This window comes from Ochotona princeps, chromosome 16, assembly GCF_030435755.1.
Source record: "Ochotona princeps isolate mOchPri1 chromosome 16, mOchPri1.hap1, whole genome shotgun sequence".
Lineage (NCBI taxonomy): Eukaryota > Metazoa > Chordata > Mammalia > Lagomorpha > Ochotonidae > Ochotona > Ochotona princeps.
This window is the reverse complement of record NC_080847.1, coordinates 9975108-9997737: the sequence shown is the minus strand read 5'-3', so window position 1 is coordinate 9997737 and position 22630 is coordinate 9975108. Positions and strand designations below refer to the sequence as shown.

Below are 22630 nucleotides of genomic sequence, written 5' to 3'. Positions count from 1 at the left end.
TGGATAGGCCTACAGAGCAGGCTCAATGGGACAATTATTGATTCTTTTTGTATAATTCCTACTATGGTAATAAGACTACATCAAATGAGATGGGAGCGGCTATGAACAAGGAACTACTACTCAAATGTCTAGACAATGTATCTCAGCATCATACAACCCTGAAACAACAGACGTAGGGCCACAGGAAATGTCTTGCAATTTAGCTTTTCATTCGTAATTCAAGCATTACCTATCATGCACTCAGCTTAGGGATTGAATTCTTGGCAAGAAAGACCTAGGTCTCTATTGACTGATCTAAAACTCAGTCATGGGGGCCAATGTTTGGTAAAGAAGTAAAAAAAAAAAAAAGAAGTTAAGTCAATGTTGATCTATTTCGGAGCCAACTTTCTGCTAATGAGAGGCAGCAGATGATGGTACTTATGCAACCTATACAGGAGACCCAGGTAAAATTCCAGGGTCCTAGCTTCTGCCTGGTGTCTCCCTAGCTACAGCAGGTATGTGGGGAGTAAACCAGTGGATGGAAGATCTCTCAAACAGAAGTTGAACATAAGGGCTTCCCACACAGCCTAGAGGAGTTGTTTTCCAGTGTGGGCTGCAGTATTTCTTAAACTGAGCCACTTCCTGCTGCCAGACACTAAGTGCTCCTCCTTAAACCACAAAGACTATGGAACCAAAGTGTGAGTGTGTATGTGCTGCAGAGCAGGCCACCCCTTGATTGCCCATGTGCCTTTAAACAGGGCCCACATACTCCAAATTTGTTCCCCAAGGGCAGGTTAGTACCTGGCTCCTTCTATACTTACTGACCTCTCCTAGTAGTAATAGCACCAAACATCTTTACAGGAGCTGTAGAAGTAAAGAGAATGCTTGTTACATGAGAATATCAAGATGGTACTCATGCTTAACTGTTTATCCCATCATTTCAAGACATCAAGCAAAGGAAGCTCAAACAGGGGTAGAGAATCAGTCACTCTACCTCCATATCCAACAGGAACAAAGGTGAGTGTTCACATGGTTACTGATCCCAAGTTTCAAATGAAGGGCAGGAAGAATCAGGGGAAGTTAACAGAACTATCACAGAGCCAGGGAAGCTGGTAGCCAGAGTGTTCTGGAAGTCTAAGTAGGTACCCAGAAGGAAGGAGGCCATTCAGTCTTTACTCAAGGATAGGATCAAATCTCCCACTAAATCCTCATTCCCAGAAAAAGTCACATGGCCACCATTCACCGTAAAAACTAGGTTTGTATTTGTTTCAGTTTCACAGAGTGAAGGAACTCAGGAGCAGTACTATATCTACCCTAGTTCCCACCAAAATGTGCCTCTACCTCCCCCACACACAAAGGATATTATACAGAACTATATTTACAGAAAAATCAGTTAAAAATTAAAGGTGTGTACAAAAGTAGACAGGAGAGGCAGATCTATCAATGCAGGGATGGCCTCAGGGAATATGGAGCAACATGTTCCACATCAGAATGCAGAGATTTATCTTCTACTGGGCAGGGAGCAGTACAGCAAATCTCCATAACAATTTTAGGAGGAACCATTCCACGGGAAGAGATGAAGGGGAATGAACTGTTGGTTTTAACAGCAAAGTCTTAATTAACCAGTCACCTTTCTCCTGCCATTTGGCAGAAGCGAGGTGGTGAGGTGCCAGCAGGGAAAAGAAAACACAGTCTCTTGGTAGCTCCACAGCTAAAGAGAGTAAAGGCTCAGAAGGCATAACGGGTCCGGATGTCCTCAAGCTTCTTGGACACTTCAGGTGGAGTTCGGTCAAGCTCCTCAGAAACATTCTTTTGCTTGTTGGGTTCCATGGAATTGAACTGTTCACAGAGGTCTCCATCAATCACATTCTAAGACATGGAAAAAAAAATCAGAAGAGAAGGTTAGATGTTGAAAGGCAATAATAAGTAGACCCAAGCTGTGCTCCAGCAAATTAAGCTAGTGCCTAAAACACAGCCATTCCGAGTGCTGATATGACTCAACAGCTTTAATGGGCCTGGAAAAGCAGTGAAGATAAGATGGCCCAAGTGCTGTGGCTCCTGCTAGGCACATGGGAGACCCTGATTGAGTGTCAAGCTTCTGGCTTGGCTAGCCACTGTGAACATCTGAGGAACGACCAAGTAGATGGAAGTACACTACACACTCTTTCTCATAACAACATTCAAAGTGAATACATTCATTAAATCGAAGGGGAGGGAGGGAGGAAGGAAGGAAGAAAATAAAATGGCACAGGGTCAAGGAAAGATTTTCTCCCAGTTTCTTGAGTTACTCCATCTGGCAAAACTATAACTTTCTCCAGTTGAGATCTGCCCCAAGGCGAAAAGCTTCTAAATATCATCACCAAGCAACCCTCAGCACTGACTTATCAACCCATATCCATGCTACTCCTTTACTCTGGATTACTCTGATTTTTAAGAGATGCCAGCTCAGAGAAAAGATCGGCTGAATGGGGTGATCCCCTCACACTACCTTTACAGGGAAGTAATAGGAACGAAAGCTGAGGTGGTCCCGTCCACAGAGAGGGGGGTGCTCAGACCGCAGGTGCATTTCCACATGCTGGAAGAAGTCATGATCCTGGTAGAAAAACAAAGAGTCTATCACTAAGAGAAAAAGTATTTTCAACCATTGCAAGATAGTTCCAAAAGCACAATGAGCAAGTAATTGATTTCCTCCAAGGACACAAATCATAAACATCTAATAATACTCTACTAGGAGCACAAGTACTTCAGATATGACAGGATGGCTAATGGCAAAAAGACTTTACTGTATTTGCAGTAAAAGAACACTGAAGGTAAAGAACATCTTTTTAAATTTTAAATTTTCTTATTAGAAAGTCAGATATACAGAGGAAAAAGCTTCCGTCCAATGATTCATTCGCCAAGTGATCGCAACAGCTCGAGCTATGTCAATCGAAGCCAGGAACCCAGAGTCTTTTCCAGGTCTCTCTTGTGGGTGCAGGTCCCAAGGGTTTGAGCCGTCCTCCACTGCTTTCCCAGGCCACAAACAAGGAGCTAGATAGGAAGTGGGGCTGCTGGGATTAGAACCAGAGCCCATACAGGATCCCCCCAGAACATGCAAGGTGAGAACTTGAGCTGCTAGGCTACCATGCCGAGCCCAAAGAACATTTTTTGAAGTTACATATTACTGACTCAAAGTTATTCAGGTAAAACAACATTACTGACTCAAAGTTATCCAGTTAAAAGGACATAAATCTGGCCAGCACGGTGGCCTGGAAAAAGTTAATCTTTCGCCTGAAGCATCAATGTCTCATAAGGGAGCCAGTTTGAATCCTGTCTACTCCACTCCGACCCAGCTACCTGCTTATCACCTGGGAAGGAAATGAAGGATGGCTAGAGTCTCTGGGGCCCTAACTTTCGATTAGCTCAGTTGTGGCTGTTGTGGCCATTTGGTCAGTGAACCAGTAAATCATTCACTCTCTGCCTTTCAAATAAAAATACATTCTTGAAAAAAAATATATAAATCAAATCGAACCGATTCTAGAGTTAATCCACAGCTTAGCACAGCAGGCTTTCACCTGCGGCACCAGCATGCCACATGAACGCCGATTTTGAGTCCTGGTGCTTCACTTCTGATCCAGTTAATGGCCTGAGAAAGCAGCCAAGAATGGCCCAAGTGCTTGGATTCCAACACCGGCATGGGAGACCCAGAAGCAGCTCTGAGCTCTAGCCCAGCCCTGGATGATACATCCAACTGAGGAGAGAACCAAATGGCTTTGTTTCTCTATATAACCCTTCCTCCCAAAAAAGAAAATCTTAAAACCACCAATCATGTATGGAAGGCAGGGTGGAGGATACCTCCCTGGGAAGTGGACTTCTGTCACACATGATTTTACTAGTTACTGGTTACAAGATTCAGCACTAGAAAAGTCAAGACCTGAGCGGTGTGGGAACTCTTACCTCATGGGATGTGAATGGAACCAGGATGCCAATCCCACCAGATAAGGTGGTATAGACAAGAGATTCTGAGCCGCCAGGAATCAGTGTGGTCTTCTGTAATGATAGCACTGTCTCCCCAACATGATAGTTCATGATCACCTCTGCCTGTAAGTCAAAAGCAGATAAGCAATCTGAATGTCATTGGAAGCCAGTTCAGGATTTCCAAAGGCAAAGCAGCACCCTCAAAGGTACTTGTCATCATCTTTTAGAAATAAAAAAGTTACCAAAAGCTAGAAATACTTCCGTGGGAGTGGCAGGTGATTTCTAAATAGTCGGGCTCCTACCACCCAAACATGAGAGCTGGATTCAGTTCCTGGCTGTTGACTTCAGTGTGGCTCAGCTGTGAACATGTTAAACATTTGGTGACTGAACCAGCAGATGGGAGAACTCGGGCCTCCATATCTTTCAAAGAACAGTGATGTGGTCATCTTATATCAAACTAACATTTGTTCATTACTGATTACCAGCTTTGGGATTTCCAATAAGGAAGTCACACACTGGGGAGCACTAAGCATGGTCATCATATGCACTGTGTAAAATTCACTAAAAACTGTCAGTGAGGGCTACTGAAAATGTACTAAGGGCACCTTTCTCATGTGAGCCGTTTGTGAAATCTTACCTTCTGTGAGGCCCCATTGAGCAGGCCCCGGTCCCACAGGGCCTTGTTTCCCGTGGGATCCTCATCCACTTCATCATTAGTGTTTGGTGGGAGTCTCACCTACAAGTGACAAAAACCATAAGGCTGGGTCCTACATGTACTCACGTGGTTCTTGAGGCAACATGCTTTCCCGCCCGCTGCCCCAAGTCTTTGCCTCACAAGCCCAGGAAGAGATCACAATCATGGGTTCCTCTCTGGTTTTATCCCAAACAATAAATGGAGCCAGCTTCCCCACACCTCACTAAATGCAAGTAAACATCAACTCACCACACAAATGTTGCCAAACTTATCAGCCCCAGCCACAGTGTCATAGTCCAGGAGGCTAGCAGTGGTGACCCATCGGGGATAGGTGTCATCAGCGAAGATAATGAGCTGGTTCTCATTACGTTTGTAGCGCACCCAGATGAAACTTTCTTGGACATCAGACACAATGACTCTGTGCCCAATAGTCTGAATCCCAGATATATAGTTGGCAATATGCTGGGAAAGACAAGGACAGCCATGTGTCTATCAGAACTGAGAACTTACAAACATTTGTCCCTGACCACAACATATATGGACTATGCAGAATATGACTCTATCAAAGAATACTAATTAAAAACAAAGCCCTAAAGTGTGGAAGAGAGCAAAATAAATTTCAGTTTCTCAATTCAATTCTGGTTCTTGGTTTGAAGAGCCAAAGAACAAGATGACTTTTCATTTGAACAATAAAGGGCCTAATTTGGAGGCCAGAACTGGGGATAATACAACAGAGGTCTAACAAAGGCACATGATTTGAAGTGTCTACCTTCCCATCACTAGCTCCTACCTCATTACACCGATCCTAGTCCCTAGTATATTTACCTTATTCTCACACTTTCGGAGTAATTTCTTCTTCCCCAGGTCATAGACACGCAAAAGCTTCCCCACGCCAATCAACACTCTTCCCTGGAACGGGGCAATGGCAGCAGGGACTTCTTCCACTGGAGTCTATGAGAGAAAGAGCGGGTAATGCAGCCATCAGAATGTACTGTCACATGCCAATCCCGCCCCTTGGCCCAGAATGGCTTGCTTTCATAGGCACCTGTCAGGAAGACAGGAAGTGAGGGATCTTGTTCTGCTTATCAAAATGGATAAACAGGTCTTGCACTGTAATTCATCCAACCCTTAAACTAATTGTTAGAAGTGCCAAGAGATCTTATGTCTGGCAAATGCTGCCCTAGAGTTTCTGCTCAATTTCTCATCTTGAACTACAGAGTTTAGGGACTGGCACTGTGGTGCAGCAAGTTAAGTCACCACCCAATACTGGTTCCTCTGCTGGAGTGCTAGCTGTGCTAGTTCGAGCCTTCGCTACTCTGCTTACAATCAAACTTTCTGTTAACGTGTCACAGAAAGTGACAGGTGACAGCTCAAGTACTTGGTCTCTGCCACCTGTGTGGGAGACACAGGAGAAGTTAAGTTTTGGGCTCTAGGTTTGGGCCTAGACCAGTCACAGACATTGTGACCATTGAAGGAACACACCAAGAGATGAAGATCTCTCTCCCTATGCCTTCCAAACAAACAATAAAAAAAAAAATCTTAAAAAAAGAAAACACATGTCACCAGCACTGAGCACATTCAGTGTTGTGCTATCACGACCAACATCTCCAAAATCTTTTCACAACTACTTACTCTGAAACTGTACTAGGTAAGCAGTAACTTTTTCATTCTTTGATTCACTCCCCAAATACAGCAACAGCTAGGGTTAGGCCAGGACCAAGTCAGAAGCTCAGAACTCACTCCAGGTCTCCCACATGAGTGGCAGGGACCAAGGTACCTGAGGCATCATCTGCTGCCCTACAGGGAGTGCACTGAGGTACCGGATATGGAATGCAAGTATCTAGAATTGCTGAATTTTGGCACTTTCATCTTCTTTGTGGGTAGTTCGCAGCCAAGTTTTCTGTGGGACTCCCAAGCACTGGGGCATCACTAAAATATGAAGGTCCCAGCAGTTTCCATGAGCTAACAAGAAATGAATTAGAACCAAAAATGGGCAGACAATGTGGCATGGCAAGTTAAACTACCACTTGGGTTGCCTGCAATCCATGTCAGATCGTCTGTGTCTGAGTCTCGTTCCACTACCCATGTGGAAGACTCAGTTCAAGTGCCCTGTTCTTGCATAGCCCCTTGACTGCTGCATGAACTTAGGGGAGTGAGTCAGCGGATAGAAGAATTTTTCTCAACTCTTCTATTGCTCTACTTTTCAAATAAACAAAAGTTTCCAAAAAGGAAAGAATCAGTGAGCTGGACCCTCAAGAACTGACCCATAACTTAAACAAAGCTGGGAGAATCCAGTAGGATTTAACACCCAGGAGAATCACTGGCTAGTACCTTACCTTATGCAAGAATTCCAACTTTTCCCCATTGTTAGTAAGCTTGTAAGTATAGACAAAGCCTCCCGCCACAGAGCGGGGATTCAGGATCAGGTCCTTGGCCACACCCACCAGCACATACCAGTCTTCACCAGTGTTTGAGAATCTGCACACAGCCACACTGCATATAGAAAAAAAAAAAAAAGAAAAAAAAAAAGCAAGAGTTGGACATCAGTTGAACCCAGAGGACTCCTATTCCAACCCTCTAAATCTAGGACTGTCCTAAACCATTTACCTGAAGGCTGCCTCATTTTGTTCCAGTTGGACAAGGTCAAGGGTATTGCCCTGAATAGGATTCATCACCCGGATCACAGATGCCCATTGCCCATTGCCAGCTTTCGGAGCTCCAAAAATGGATTCCGGCAGGTTTTCATTGAGGAAGGCTGCTGCCATCTCTGCAGCCAATTCTCGCTCATCCTCCCCTGCTGCTTCCACCATTTCCTAAATCCAAAAGGCAAAGGAAGTAGGTGTAGTCAGGAGGGAAGTGCATGAGAAGCAGACAAGGATCAAGGACTCAATACAGCCAGTCTGTTACCGTCTACTAAATAGAGAATCAGACACACATTAGTAGCAAGTGCCAAAAAAAGAACATTAGCTATAGCAAACACTGAATTACAGGTCTAAAGGACATACATAAGAGGAACTAGCAGTAGGGTAATGTACATAAGCTGACGCTTGCTGGGTCACATCCCCTACTGAAGTACCAATTTGAGTCCCATATATTTTGCCTAAATCCACCTTGCTGTTAATGTGGCACAAATACTTGGGTCCCTACACCTCACAAAGGGAGAGGATGGAGCCCCTGCTGTAGGTGTGGAACAACCTAGCTGCTGCAATCATTTGGAAAGTGCAATAGTAGAGGGAAGAACTTTCTTTCCTTCCCCTCCTTTTGTTTTGCTTTTCAAATGAAATCCTTATGTAATCGGCCTAAACTGCCCTTGCTCAGACCACTCACCTCTTTCAGAGGGGATCCAGCCTAATATGGCTATTTTCTTTTCACTGAAGAATAATTTCTGAAAACAACTGGTAATAGGATGGGATCTGGAAAGTTTCCTTTGGACCCAGATAAAGGGAACATGCAACAACCCATTTTGGAAACCTACAGAACCTTTCTAAAAACAGCATGTGAAGTTCAAACAGACCAATTTAAGTTAAATAGTCCTAGAACACTGCAAAGCCTTTAAAACCCAACAGTTCAGCAAAAGATTCTGCTTAAAAGCATAAGCATACAGCCTGCATCTCAAAACAAGAGCAAGGAATATAATCAACAATAAAAGGAACTTAAACTTGTCAACACAATTTCACACACAAAAATTTCTTAGCTGACCCCCAGGAAGTCAGTCTTGCTACCTCGGCCATCTGTTGCTTCCTCTGAGCCTTGGTGGCCTCAGTGTAGGCATTGTGGTCTGTCTCAATGATGATAAGGTTGTTACTCTCAGGATGGATGACAAATTTCCTGGGTGTGTACTGCAGTGGAAAGGCTACTTGATTGAAGACAGCACCAAGCTTCTCCAATGCCAAAATCCTAAGAAAAAGGTAAGAGAGTTACTAACTGAGGACCTAGAACACACATCAATGACCCAATCTGTGAGTATTCCTGGCGAGCACACAATTTCTGAGACTTTAAACTTCAGCACTCCAATCCCCAAGAGTTTACATACAAACAAGAGACCAAGGAAGGGCCGCCCCTTCAGCAACAGCCCAATACTACTGAACACTACTGATGGTCATTTTTTTCCCCCTTGAACCAAGAATCTTTCTGCCACTCCAATAATAATGCGAAAGTGAAAAGAACTTAGTTATTGAGAAACCCTGAAAAAAACCAGGGATATGAAGTCCAACTTGTTGTGAACTAATTATTTGCACATAAGATATTTATACTGATTGTCATTTCATAAAATAGGTGCCCCTGTGACTAAAAAACCACTTCAGCTCTAAAAAAATTCAACAGAGTAAAGAGATGACAAACAGGGGGACCTACAAACATCTATAAATGGGTCACTGAGATCACAACTAAATCCTACCACTTGCAGAACCCAGATATTCACTGCAATGTTAAATACGTTTAAGATTCATTTTTTATTTGAAAGGAGGAATTAGACAGAAAGATGTGCTTTCTGTTATGCAACCTAAACAGCACCAACAGCCAGGCCTCCAGCTTCCTTCAGGTCTCCTACATGGCCTACAGCTTTCTTCAGTCCTCCTACATGGCCTACAGCTTCTCCCAGGCCTCCTACATGGGCTCCAGCTTCTCCCAGGCCTCCTACATGGCCTCCAGCTTCTCCCAGGCCTCCTACATGGGCTACAGCTTCCTTCAGGCCTCCTACCTGGCCTCCAGCTTCCTTCAGGCCTCCTACATGGGCTCCAGCTTCTCCCAGGCCTCCTACATGGCCTCCAGCTTCTCCCAGGCCTCCTACATGGGCTCCAGCTTCTTCTAGGCCTCCTACATGGCCTACAGCTTCCTTCAGGCCTCCTACATGGCCTACAGCTTCCTTCAGTCCTCCTACATGGCCTACAGCTTCTTCCAGGCCTCCTACATGGGCTACAGCTTCCTTCAGGCCTCCTACATGGGCTACAGCTTCTCCCAGGCCTCCTACATGGGCTCCAGCTTCTTCCAGGCCTCCTACATGGGCTCCAGCTTCTCCCAGGCCTCCTACATGGCCTCCAGCTTCTTCCAGGCCTCCTACATGGCCTCTAGCTTCTCCCAGGCCTCCTACATGGGCTACAGCTTCCTTCAGGCCTCCTACCTGGCCTCCAGCTTCCTTCAGGCCTCCTACATGGCCTCCAGCTTCCTTCAGGCCTCCTACATGGGCTCAAGGATCCACGCACTTAAATATTTTCTTTTTGCTGTTTTCCCAGATGCACTATCAGGAAGCTGGATTGAAGGTAGAACAGCTGGGACTGAAACTGGAATTTACATGGAATGCCACGCCACTGCAGGCGAACCACAATACTAGCCCCCTATCAGTGGAGTTACAATACTGTGTACACTAAACAACAACAAAAAAAATTTTAAAGGAATAATAGCAGACAACAGAAATGAAATTCCAAATAAAAATTTTTGAAGCTGAAAAGAGGTACAGAACCAGTAACAAATTCAGACTCAAACCTAAAAAGTTTCAACTAGAAAGAATCTCAGACATACCAGATTAATTTAAAAAGGAAAAATAAAATCTGGCCAAGTCTAATTTGATAAAACAACAAATGAATACATCCTTCATTCTGAAAGTTCATTTACATTCATGTGGAATGACACACATCAAGCTTTCATCGCAGTACTGGTCAAAGCAAAATACTGAAAACACCCACCTCTAAAAGAGGACACACTGTGGGTACAAAACAACAGAACCTGTTCAACATGAATGTTGATCAATTTTGAAGACCTAAGCAAGAAAAGCATGGTTTAAACAGCAAATGTGGGCCTGGAAAGAGAGCCTAGTGGATAAAGTCCTCACGTTGCACACACTGGGACCCTATATGGGCACTGGTTTTAATCCCAGCAGCCCTGCTTGTGGCCTGGGAAAGCAGTTGAGGATGGCCCCAAAGCCTTAGTACTCTGCACCTGTGTGGGAGACCCAGAGGGGATTCTTGGAAGCTGGCTTTGGATCTGCGTATCTCTGGTCATTGCAGTCACTTGGGGAAGGAATCAAAGGATAGAAGATCATCTTCTCTGTCTCTCCTCCTCTCTGTATATCTGACTTTCACAACACTTACTATAGGTCCCAACAGTGCTAACATGTAAAGTCAGTATTGCAAAAACAATGCTCTAAACTTGCTGAGATAGTTTAAATCAAGATAAAATGTGACACTGCAAATCATAAGACATATTATGAAAGTTACAATCGACCCAGAATTTGTTCCAACAGATAACCAAAAGTGTTTTGCTAGAAAACAAAATCCTCAATTTTAAAATTGCCATTCTTTTCAGCACTAAAATCTTGGTCTAAAAACAAACAGAAATTAAAATTCCCCTTCCTTTAAACTTTTGAAAAAGATATATTTTTGGGCCCGGCGGCATGGCCTGGCGGCTAAAGTCCTCGCCTTGAACGCCCCGGGATCCCATATGGGCACCGGTTCTAATTCCGGCAGCTCCACTTCCCAGCCAGCTCCCTGCTTGTGGCCTGGGAAAGCAGTCGAGGACGGCCCAATGCATTGGGACACTGCACCCGTGTGGGAGACCTAGAGGAGGTTCCAGGTTCCCGGCATCGGATCGGCGCACACCGGCCCGTTGTGGCTCACTTGGGGAGTGAGTCATCGGACAGAGGATCTTCCTCTCTGTCTCTCCTTCTCTCTGTATATCTGACTGTAGTGAAATAAATAAACCTTTAAAAAAAAAAAGAAAAAGAAAAAGATTCATTTTTATGTGAAAGGAAGCTTTAGGGCCTAGCACACTAGCCTAGGGGCTCATCTCCTTGCCTTCTTCACACCGGGATCCCACATGGGCGCCGGTTCTAATCCTGGCTGCTCCACTTCACATTCAGCTCCCTGCCTGTGGCCTGGGAAAGCAGTCAAGGACAGGACCCTGCATCTGCATGGGAGACCCGGAAGAAGCTCCTGGCTCTGGACTGGCTCAGCTCTGGCCATTGTGGCCACTTGGGGAGCGAAACAGTGGATGAAATATCTTTCTTTCTGTTTACGCTTCTCTTTGTAAATCTGCCTTTCCAATAAAAATAAAAATAAAAATAAATCTTAAAGAGGAGAAAAGAAACATTTACACACTCCCCAAGTGGCCGCAATGGCCAAAGCTAATCAAATCCAAAGCCAGGAGCTTCCTTCAGGGTTTTCCATATAGGTGGCAAGGTTCCACGGCCTTGGGCTGTCTTTGACTGCTTTCCCAGGCCACAGCAGGGAGCTGGATAAGTGGAGCAGCTGGGATATGAACTGGTACCCATATGGAATCTCAATATGTATGAGGTGAGGATTTAGTCACTGAAGCACTGCGCCAGACCCGGAAATCCCTACTCTAAGCACCAATACTCAGCTCCAAGGCACTTCAACACTGAGCCCAAGGACAATTTCAACCAACACCAGTCCCATGAAGAACACCAGGGTCCGTGCCAGCTACTCAAAACTTCATCCAACATCTAGCTGAACCGAGTTGGAACCCTTGGCACAATGGTTTTCTGCAGGGTTGCCAACAAGGGACTCACCTCAGGGTATTGGTAGAGATGGCCACAATCCCCTCAGGACACTGTTCAGAGGCAAAGCCTGATGCAAACTCCAGAGTCTCATAGGATAGAGGAGTCAGATGGAAGCGAGACTGGTAAGAATAGCTCAACCACGAACGGCTTGACATGGCCAATACCTTGAGAAAAAAAAAAAAAAAGCAATTCTAACAAACGTGAGTAAAGCATTCTAAAAAAACCTACTCCCAAAGTTTATTTCAGAGAACATCCCTAGAGATTTCAGAAACATAAAGGCTTTCTAAGGAAGCCTAGAAAGGGGCCTGACGCAATAGCCTAGTAACTAGAATCTTTGCCTTGCATGTGCTGGGATCCTATAAGGGATCATGTCCAGGCTGCTCTTCTTCCCATCCGGCTCCCTGCTTGTGGCCTGGGAAAGCAGAAGAGTACGGTCCAAAGCCTTAGGACCCTGTACCCACATGGAAGACCAGGAAGAGCTCCAGGCTCCTGGCTTTGGATCAGTTCAGATCTGGCCATTGTGGCATTTCGGAAATGAACCAGCAGATGGATGATCTTTCTGTCTGTCTCTCCTCTTTGTAAATCTACCTTTCTAATAATAATAACAATAACAATAACAACAACAACAATAAAAGCCTGGGATAAACCATGTAAGATTACACGAAGGTAATGGTGACCTAGGTGGCAGTTTTTTCTAGTGATATCTCATCCCTAGGTGTCCAGGCTAACAGCTGAAGGGATCAATTTGTCAATCTAACAATAACCAAATCATGGCAAAGTACCATAAAACCCACTGGGAAACTCTGAATTAAGGGACGTGGTGGGCCCAGCAAGATCGCTTAGTGGCTGAAGTCCTCGCTTTGCATGTGCCGGGATTCCACATGGGTGCTGGTTCTAATCCCGGCAACCCCCACTTCCCATCTAGCTCCCTGCTTGTGGCCTGGGAAAGCAGTAGAGGGTGGCCCAAAGCCTTGGGACCCTGCACCCATGTGGGAGACCCAGAAGACGCTCCTGGCTTCAGATGGGCACAGTTGTGGTCGTTGCAGCTGCTTGGGGAGTAAATCATCAGACGGAAGATCTTCCTATCTGTCTCTCCTCCTCTCTCTATATCTGCCTTTCCAATAGAAATAAATAAATCTTAAAAAAAAAAAAGGGGACGTATGAATTTCACATAAAGCAAACCAAAAATATACTTAAGGAATTAAAGTAAAGTATTTGCCACGAACAGTTGAATGTGCTGCCTGCCCCTTTTATCACTTACAGCTTCCTGGCCTTGCATCCGAACACGAAACAGCTTCACAGGACGGGATCCCAGGTACCTAGTGCGAGTGTCCGACAAATCTCCAGTGACAGGGTCCAGGACAGTTCTCAGCAACACACCGTTCTAACCAAAAGCAAAGGAGAGGTATGAAGACACTTGCAACTTACACAGAAGCTTATCACCTATGAGGAAATCATTCCCTTGACAACTAACAAATACACAGCAGGCAAATAACTTAACTCATTCGTTCATTCACTCACAGTGAGTCAATGTGTTTATGGAACAAAAAATACTTCTGGTGTTCTATTATTTTTTGCCACATACATTCAATTCTTCTTTAAAATTTAAACTTTACAACAGACCCACAATTTAAAATAACCAGGAGTATTAACTATGATCTCTGAACATGTCCCCCAAAAGAAACCTAACTGCTAACAGAAATGACCAATTTGAAATCATGTCAAAAGCGCTCCTGGGCCCGGCAGCGTGGCCTAGCGGCTAAAGTCCTCGCCTTGAACGTCCCGGGATCCCATATGGGCGCCGGTTCTAATCCCGGCAGCTCCACTTCCCATCCAGCTCCCTGCTTGTGGCCTGGGAAGGCAGCCGAGGACGGCCCAATGCATTGGGACCCTGCGCCCGCGTGGGAGACCCGGAAGAGGTTCCTGGTTCCCGGCATTGGATCGGCGCACATCAGCCCGTTGCGGCTCATTTGGGGAGTGAAACATCAGACGGAAGATCTTCCTCTCCGTCTTCTCTGCCTCTCTGTATATCTGACTTTGTAATAAAATAAATAAATCTTAAAAAAAAAAAAAAAAAAAGCGCTCCTAATACATGTGAAACACCCTGTCAGGAAAATGAGAAGCCCTTAAAAGAAACAAGGCCTTACAAGAAATGAGTAGGGAATAGCACGGTCATCTACCCATTACCCACGATGCTGGCTTCCAGTCGGAGTCCTGACTACTCAATTCAACTTTTTGCTAATGACCTGGGAAAAACAGCAGAAGATGGTACAACACCCTCTGAAGCCTTTCCAAGCACAACAAGCAAGAAAATGGATCGAGCATAGCAGCTAGGGTTTGAACTGATATTCATATAGTATATTAGTATGGCAGCAGCTTAAACCTTTGTAACAATGCCAGCCCCTCATCTTTATGTATGGAAGTCTAGACCTACCTACCAGTCTCAGGAAATGAAATACAGGAATATTAAACACAATAAATGACTCTCAAGGCAGAATGTGGAAAATCCTGCAAGAGCAATGTCTCTGAAAAAATTAAAAATCTGGGGCTTTTAGCACTAGTTAAGATGTCACTGGGACACTGCAGGAAAATGGGTATTAACGAAAATAAGCAGCACAATCAAGACCCTTGATTCTCATCATTAGCATTGTGGTACTGCTGGCATGGAGACATCAGCTAATTCGGCAGCAGGGAGCACCTAGGGATCCTTACTAAGAGAACCAACAGAGATCTGCTAGGTAACTGACATAAGAGCTGACCACTACGGGAGTCACGGGTGACCTTAAGGTTGTCTACTAGCTGTATTCTAGGCAGCAATTGCAAAGTATTCTGTCAAATGTGAAAATTCCCTGGATACTTATTGTCTCTCCAAGTACTCTCAAAGAATGAAGAAAAGTGGAATTCAGAGCAATGACAATTTTTTCCATGGTGAGCATCAAATGCAAAAAATGCCTGCATCGAACAAGAGTGCAGGAAATCTACAAACAGCTCGACACCTGCAGTATGAGCTCCTGGATATCTTACCTGTAATCCAATATTCAGGTACAGGAAGCCAATAGAGCCCCTCTCACCCAGCTCATCCTGCTTCTCAGTGCCCCCCATTTCCACAATACACAAGGACTCAGGCTGGGCTGGAAGAGCCTGCATACTCAGAGGCTGCAAACAGTCCTGGTGAGGGGAGAGAAAAATCATAAAATTACAATGACCAATTTTAGAAAAAATATCTAAGGGAAATCTAATTCTATGACTCAAGAACTATAATGAGCAGTGATTTCTAACAGGAGTGACACTGCGCAGAAAGCTTTGGGAGGAACATGTGCAATTTTTGTCAAAACATATAATGGAAAGAGTAAATAAGGCCACCTCTCTAAAAGTCATCGAAAGTCCTACAGAAACAAACAGAGGGATACAGATACCCTACCTCACTTCCAAATTCTACATCCAGAGAGGTAAACAGACAGGTTCTTTTCAGCTTCCTTAGGGACTTTTTTTTCCCAACTGTACAAGGAAGTCAAAGAAACCTGAAATAGCCTCAGATCAGCACCCTCAAATCAAACCACAGCAGAGGTGCTTGAGATATACTGAAACAATCATCAACGGACACAGCCACAGGGCCCATGGAATCCACTCAAGCTAATCCCAAGAGAAGACAATAGGCAGGGGACATAGGGGATCAGGCTTAACCTGGAGGATCTATGAAGATCAGGGCATCACTCACTGAGGGGTCCAGGGAGATAATCCGGACAGTGTTGTCCACCAATCCCACAGCCAGGAAACGAGACCGCTGCTCTCCAGGAGGCACATTAGCCAGACTCATGCACACCACATCTGCAGACATCTCTTTCCGTTCTGTGTACTCGTTCAGCTGTCCTGACTACGGAATAAAAAAAGAGGTTATTAAATCCAGAGATGGAAATTCCAACTCACCACCAAACGCTAGACCTGGAAGGGAGGCTTTGATATTTCTTTTCCTTTTCTATCATTCCTCTTCCAAGAACTGAGGCCAGTGCTGCGATGCAGCAGGCTAAGCTGCTGCCTACAGTGCAGGCATCCCATACGGGTAGTAGCTACTCCACTTGTAATCCAGCTTTCTGGTAATATGACTAGAAAAATACCAGAGGATTGCCCAAGTATGGACCTTTTTTCCTCTTTGTTATTTTGTCTTCCAAATCAATGGAACAATTAGGGGCCCGGTGCCGTGGCCTAGTGGCTAAAGTCCTCGCCTTGAAAGCCCCGGGATCCCATATGGGTGCAGATTCTAATCCCGGCTGCTCCACTTCCCATCCAACTCCCTGCTTGTAGCCTGGGAAAGCAGTCGAGGACAGCCCAAAGCTTTGGGACCCTGCACCCATGTGGGAGACCCAGAAGAGGTTCCTGGTTCCTGGCTTCGGATCGGCACAGCACCGGCCGTTGCGGCTCACTTGGGGAGTGAATCATCGGACGGAGATCTTCCTCTCCGTCTTCTCTGTCTCTCCTCCTCTCTGTATATCTGATTTTGTAATAAAATAAATAAATCTAAAAAAAATTAATAAGTAAATGGAACAATTATTTCAAAAATAGCCAAGAATTTCTCTACTCAGCAATAAATGCTTTAGCGTTCACAAGCTAATTATAAAAAATACTCCACAACTGACACTTGCATAACTTGCCACAAATTTTCCAAGCAAATCCATTCTCAGAAAACAGAATACATAAATTAGTGGTTCATGAGAACACCTTCAGTGAAAGGAATTTCAGTGTGATAAAACAAAGCACAGGAAAACTTACAGCCAGACTGAAAGAGTGGCTACACTGGAGGCTTCCAAAGAGTAAATCGCGTTTATCTAAGATAGTTCCAGCATTTCTGACTGAAGCTCAGATTGCAGACACCAATCTATGACCAGTATTAGTAGGAAAGGTCAAGTGTGAATGGAGGACTGCGTCTTTGCAAAGACTAAGATTTTTTTTTTTTTAATTATTATTTGAAAGCCAGATAAACAGAGAGGAGAGAGGCAGATTTTGCATCTGTTGGTTCACTCCCCAAGTAACCACAACAGCTGAAACTGAGCTGATCCAAAGCCAGGAGCCAGGAGCCAGGAGCCTCTTCTGGGTCTTCCATGTGAGTGCAGGGTCCCAAGGCTTTGGGCTACCCTCTACTGTTTTCCCAGGCCCCAATCTGGGAGCTGGATGAGAAGTGGAACATCAAGGAAAAGAACCTGTGCCCACATGGAATCCTAGTGAACAAGGCGAGGATTTAGCCACTAGGCTACTGCACAAAGTCTGAGATTTCTAATTTTAACTTCAGTATCACCTTATTCTTTTCTCCTGTGAAGGGCCAGAATAGCTTAGGAAAGCTTTCACTACCCAATATTTTCCTGTGAGTATAACCTAGATGTCTGGACCACAACTCTCACTGTGTATGATAAAAATAACTTACAGGATCCATTTCAAAATAGACCAGCTCTCCTCCTGTCAAGGCAATCACAACTTGGCGCTGGTTCACTGCACACTTCACAATTGTCTTCTTTCCAGGAGTCTTCCACTCATTGACTCGCTTGTCTGCTCGGATGTGCCGAATGCCATCAGGATACACCTGAAGACGAAACAACAGGAACTCACGACACACAGCGACCCTCAAATCCTATCAGAGCCGACCCCCCCCCGAAATCCCTATCTCTCAGCTTCAGGAGATCTTACGTCATTGTATCTACAGTACCTGAATAGCAAACAACAAAGGTGCCAGGGAAGATAGCAGGAGAGGACTTACAAGATTGGGGTCTGCCACACACATGGGAGTCAGAAAGGAGTTCTAGGTTCCTTCTTATTTATTTATTTGTTTATTCATTCATTCACTCGTTTATTTTAGTAGTTTTTGTTTATATTGGAAAGGCAGTGAGATAGATCTTCTGTATGCTGGTGGCTCCCCAAGTGTTAGAATTGAGCTGATCCAAAGCCAGGAGCCAGGAGCTTCTTCCATGTCTCCATGCAGATACAGAGTCCCAAGGCTTTTAGCCATCCTCTACTGCTGTCCCAGGTGCAAGCAAGGAGCTGCATGGGAACTAGAGCAGCTAGGACATGAACTAGTGCCCATATGGAATCTGGGCATGTGCAAGGCAAGGGTTTAGCCACTGAGCCATCTCGCCAGGCTCCCTTATTTTTACTTTACGTAAACGTGAGAATTACAGAGAGGAAGAGATCTTTCATCCTAAAATGGTTGGCTGCAGTAGCCAGATCAAAGAGAGGAGCTCTTTCCAGGTCTCATCACACCTTTCTTCTGTTGCTTTCCCAGACACGAACAGGGATAGGATTAGATTAGAAATCAGCACCGATATGGGATATGAAGCTGCAGACAGCAGATTTACTACTAAGCCACATTGCCAGCACCATTCTAGGTTCCTAGCTTTGGACGGGACCAGTGCCGGACAAACGAGGAATAAAGGAATAATGGAAAATTTCTTAGTTGAGCTGTTAAAAAAAAAATGAAGGAAAGATAAAAAGAAGCAAAAAGGCTTATCCGTAAAAACAAAAACAAACTTTACAGAAATTAAAGCAGTTATAACATGTTCAGGAAACAGAAATAGCAGACAACCTCATGTGCCACCTGGGATATTTAAACTCTGAAAGAGAAAAAGAAGAAAACACACACAAAGAGCCAAAAAAAAAAAAAAAAAAAAAAACCCCACAAAAACAAAAACTCACACACAAAAACTGAAGAAATAATTTTTACGGCCTTTCTTAGGTTAACGAGGCTGAAGATAAAGGCAAACACAATCTTACATCCAAGGATGGCAAAGAAAGGACAACAAGCTAAGTAGGTAAATACGTTCGAGGAACCCTCACCTGCACCAGGGCATCATCTCCTAGCAAGGAGCAGGACAAGGTTGGAGTGGTACCCAGAAACCCAGAGTCAGTCACTTCTTCCACAGTCTCTCCGATGGACAGTACAAGGGTAGCATTCACGAAAGACACAATGATGTAAGCATCAAACTCATCTGTAAAAGGAAAGAAAGGACTTGGTCAGCTTATAATCCATAACGATAACAATGCAAAATGCAACACTAAGAATCATCTCTTCAGAGACCTTCCAAGGAACTTCCATGAACAGAATACAGGATGATCCAGAAGATATCGAAGGACACACAAGCCCACAGAAACTGTTGTTTTTTTTTTAAGATTTATTTATTTTATTACAAAGTCAGATATACAGAGGAGAGACAGAGAGGAAGATCTTCCGTCCGATGATTCACCCCCGAAGTGAGCCGCAACGGGCCGGTGCTGTGCCGATCCGATGCCGGGAACCAGGAATCTCTTCCAGGTCTCCCACACGGGTGCAGGGTCCCAAATCTTTGGGCCATCCTCGACTGCTTTCCTAGGCCACAAGCAGGGAGCTGGCTGGGAAGTGGAGCAGCCGGGATTAGAATCTGTGTCCATATGGGATCCCAGGGCTTTCAAGGCGAGGACTTTAGCCACTAGGCCACGGCACTGGGCCCAAGCCCACAGAAATTTTGCTTCCTCTGATGCTAAGGACACTGAGTATATAAGAAAACCACTGTTATCCTGATGCATTTGTATGAGAAACAGGAAAGGACAAGCCATGGAATCAGACCATATTACATTGTGGCATAGTGCCTGCTGCCTGCAGTGAGTCAATGTGGGCACAGGCTCACCTCATGGCTGCTCCAAGTCCAACCCAGCTTCCTGTTAAAGGCCTGAAACAAACAGCAGAAGATGGCTTAGCTGTTTGCATCCCTGTCATCTCCCACATGGCAAGCAAGATAAAGCTCCCAGGCTACTGCAAACCTGTAGAGAGTGAACCAGCACATGGAAAACCTATCTCCATGGCTTTGACTTGCAAAGAAATAGACCAGGCCCTGCGCAGTAGCCTAGCAGTTAATCCTTGCCTTGCACACTCCAGGATCCCATAGGGGTGCAGGTTCTAATCCTGGCTGCCTTGCTTCCCATCCAGCTCCCTGCAGTCACTTCGGGAGTGAATCAACAGACATACGATCATCTCTCTATATATATAATTTTCAATTGTCTATAAAAAAAATAAAATCTTAAAAAAATTTCTATCAACGTACAAAATTAAACTGAATTTCTACATATAGCACCAAAAGCTGGAAAGAACATAAGTGCCCACATTGGGGCCAGCGTGGTTGCCAGAATCCCACATAGGCGCCGGTTCTAATCCCGGCAGCTCTGCTTCCCATCCAGCTCCTTGCTTGTGGCCTGGGAAAGCAGTCAAGGATGGCCCAAAGCTTTGGGAACCTGCACCCGCATGTGAGACCAGGAGGAAGCTCCTGGCTCCTGGCTTCAACTGGCTCAGCTCCGGCCGTTGCAGCATAGGGAGTGAACCATCAGATGGAAGATCTTCCTCTCCTCCTCTCTGTACAACAGATTTTGCAATAACAATAAATAAATCTTAAAAAAAAAAAAAAAAGAAAAAGAAAACTTATAGGGAGAGTGAGCAGCTGTGTTGGAACAGAAGGCGAAAAAATAGATAGCTTAAATGTCCCAGAGGTTAAGTCATTACAGAGTTGGAAACTAAGAATCCTGGTTCCAATGGAATGAAATAAAGAATACCAGAAATGTGGAAAGTATGGTGGGGAGCAATGTAATTGTTTATATCCTCAGTCCTTCACTATTTAAAAATAGAAAATCCCATGTTCAAAGGCAATTCTACTAGGCTTTGCTTCATGTAAAGAAACACAGATAGATAAACAAACACTAATTAGTTTCCCAAAATCAGATGATCTGGTTTATACAGCAAGTCTGCGTTTCCTCCAGCTGATCCCATCATTAAAGGCCATCTATTTCCTAGATTTCCACTTTCTAACAGTTTGTGTATTATGTGTCCCACACCAGCTTTTAATAGAAAAGCTTGATGAATGCTGAGTAAAGGTAAGTTTATTTTTAAAGAGTTGAGAATTCCCTGTTTTACATCTGAATCTCTTTTCTTTTCCCCTTTTATAATCTCCTCAGTCAGAAACTAGGTAAATAAAGGATAGAACAAAGGTCAGTGCTGTGGCAACAGCCTAATCCTCCACTTCCAAGCACCAGGATCCCAAATGGATACTGTGTGCCTGAACCCTTGCCAGAGCTCAGAATCACAGGACTCATCCAAACCACCCAAAATGTTACTCTTATTTTGGTAACCACAAATGAAATTATGGTGAGGTTACTAGATCAGCTCAGCAGATTCAATGTTCTTCAAGGAAGATGGGGTCAAGTGAAGATGCAACATTAGTGTGCCCTATGTGGGTTGTATTCAGTACTGATAGAAATCAATATCATTTGGTCCCAGCCCAATAGCATGGCAGCTAAAGTCCTCGCCTTGAACAAAGCTTTGGGAACCTGCACCCACATGTGAGACCCTGAGGAAGCTCCTGGCTCCTGGCTTCAACTGGTTCAGCTCCGGCCGTTGCAGCCGCTTAGAGAGTGAACCATCAGACGGAATTATCTTCCTCTCTGTATATCTGACTTTGCAATAACAATACATAAATCTTTAAAAAAAATCAGTATCATTCATGAAAATGCTTCACACACAGTAGGTATTACATAGTCGTGCTTCTGTCTCAGTTAATACACATGTATACTTCCGTGGCTGATGAGCCAGAAACATATTCCACAGATCTGGCACAGTAGCTTAGTAGCTGAAGTCCTCGCCTTGCACATGCCGGGATCCCATACGGGCATCAGTTCCTATCCTGGCTGCTCCACTTCCCATCCAGCTCCCCGATTATGACCTAGGAAAGCAGAAACACCAGCCCAACGCCTCAGGACCCTGTACTGGCACGGGAAGCAGCTCCTGGCTCCTGATTCGTTCAGCACCAGCTACTGAATCCACTTGGGGAGTGAACAAGCAGATGGAATCTGTTATCTCCTTCTCTCTGTAAATCTGACTTTCCAATAAAAAAAAAATAAATCGAAAGAAAAGATTTCACAATGAGTGTGCTTCAACAGCTAGCTGGAATCCACTCAGTAGTTAATTAAGGAATTAACACTGGAAGAGATATTTTGCATTCAATTATTTTTACTATCTACATACAATTTTGTTGTTTTTTAAAAATGATTTACATTTTTGATAAAGCAGTGTTTCAGAAGAGAGAGAGCTTCTGTCAGCTGATTTAAACTGCCAGACGGCTCCAACAGCCATGGCTGAGTCTTTCCAAAGCCGTAGGGTTCATCCAGGTTTCCTATTGGATAGCAAAGGCTAAAACATTTGAGCCATCCTTTGCTACATTTCCCAGGCCATTAGCAGGGCACTGGATTGTAATTGGAGCAGCCTTTAAATTTAGAACCAGTGCCCATATTAGATACTGGTGGCCTCACACACTACACCACAACACTGTCCCAACATAATTTCTAAGAGGACATCTTATAAACTAACTTGGGAGAGTTAAGCACTGTTCACTATCGGAAGTAACAACTTGTCCCCTAAATGAATGCCTTGTAACAAACCACGACAGATGATCAGTGCTCTGGTACAGGGGACTAAGCTACTGATT

At 44.5% G+C, this 22630-nt stretch overlaps 1 protein-coding gene across 1 annotated transcript in view; it reads right to left on the bottom strand.

Moving 5' to 3' along the window:
• Positions 1-1356: 1356 nt before the first annotated feature.
• The window catches only part of SF3B3 (splicing factor 3b subunit 3), a 43755-nt gene continuing 22481 nt past the window's right edge, over positions 1357-22630 (bottom strand). The window contains exons 12-26 of the mRNA XM_004584012.3: positions 18963-19114; positions 17560-17715; positions 15862-16017; positions 15168-15311; positions 13405-13527; positions 12153-12307; positions 8353-8527; positions 7238-7443; positions 6967-7123; positions 5456-5581; positions 4880-5092; positions 4574-4672; positions 3916-4059; positions 2468-2572; positions 1357-1848 (exon numbers count right to left, since the gene is read on the bottom strand). Of these exons, the coding sequence (XP_004584069.2) occupies positions 1708-1848; positions 2468-2572; positions 3916-4059; positions 4574-4672; positions 4880-5092; positions 5456-5581; positions 6967-7123; positions 7238-7443; positions 8353-8527; positions 12153-12307; positions 13405-13527; positions 15168-15311; positions 15862-16017; positions 17560-17715; positions 18963-19114 (2252 nt within the window). The 3' untranslated portion in view covers positions 1357-1707. The remainder of the gene's footprint in view (positions 1849-2467; positions 2573-3915; positions 4060-4573; positions 4673-4879; positions 5093-5455; positions 5582-6966; positions 7124-7237; positions 7444-8352; positions 8528-12152; positions 12308-13404; positions 13528-15167; positions 15312-15861; positions 16018-17559; positions 17716-18962; positions 19115-22630) is intronic.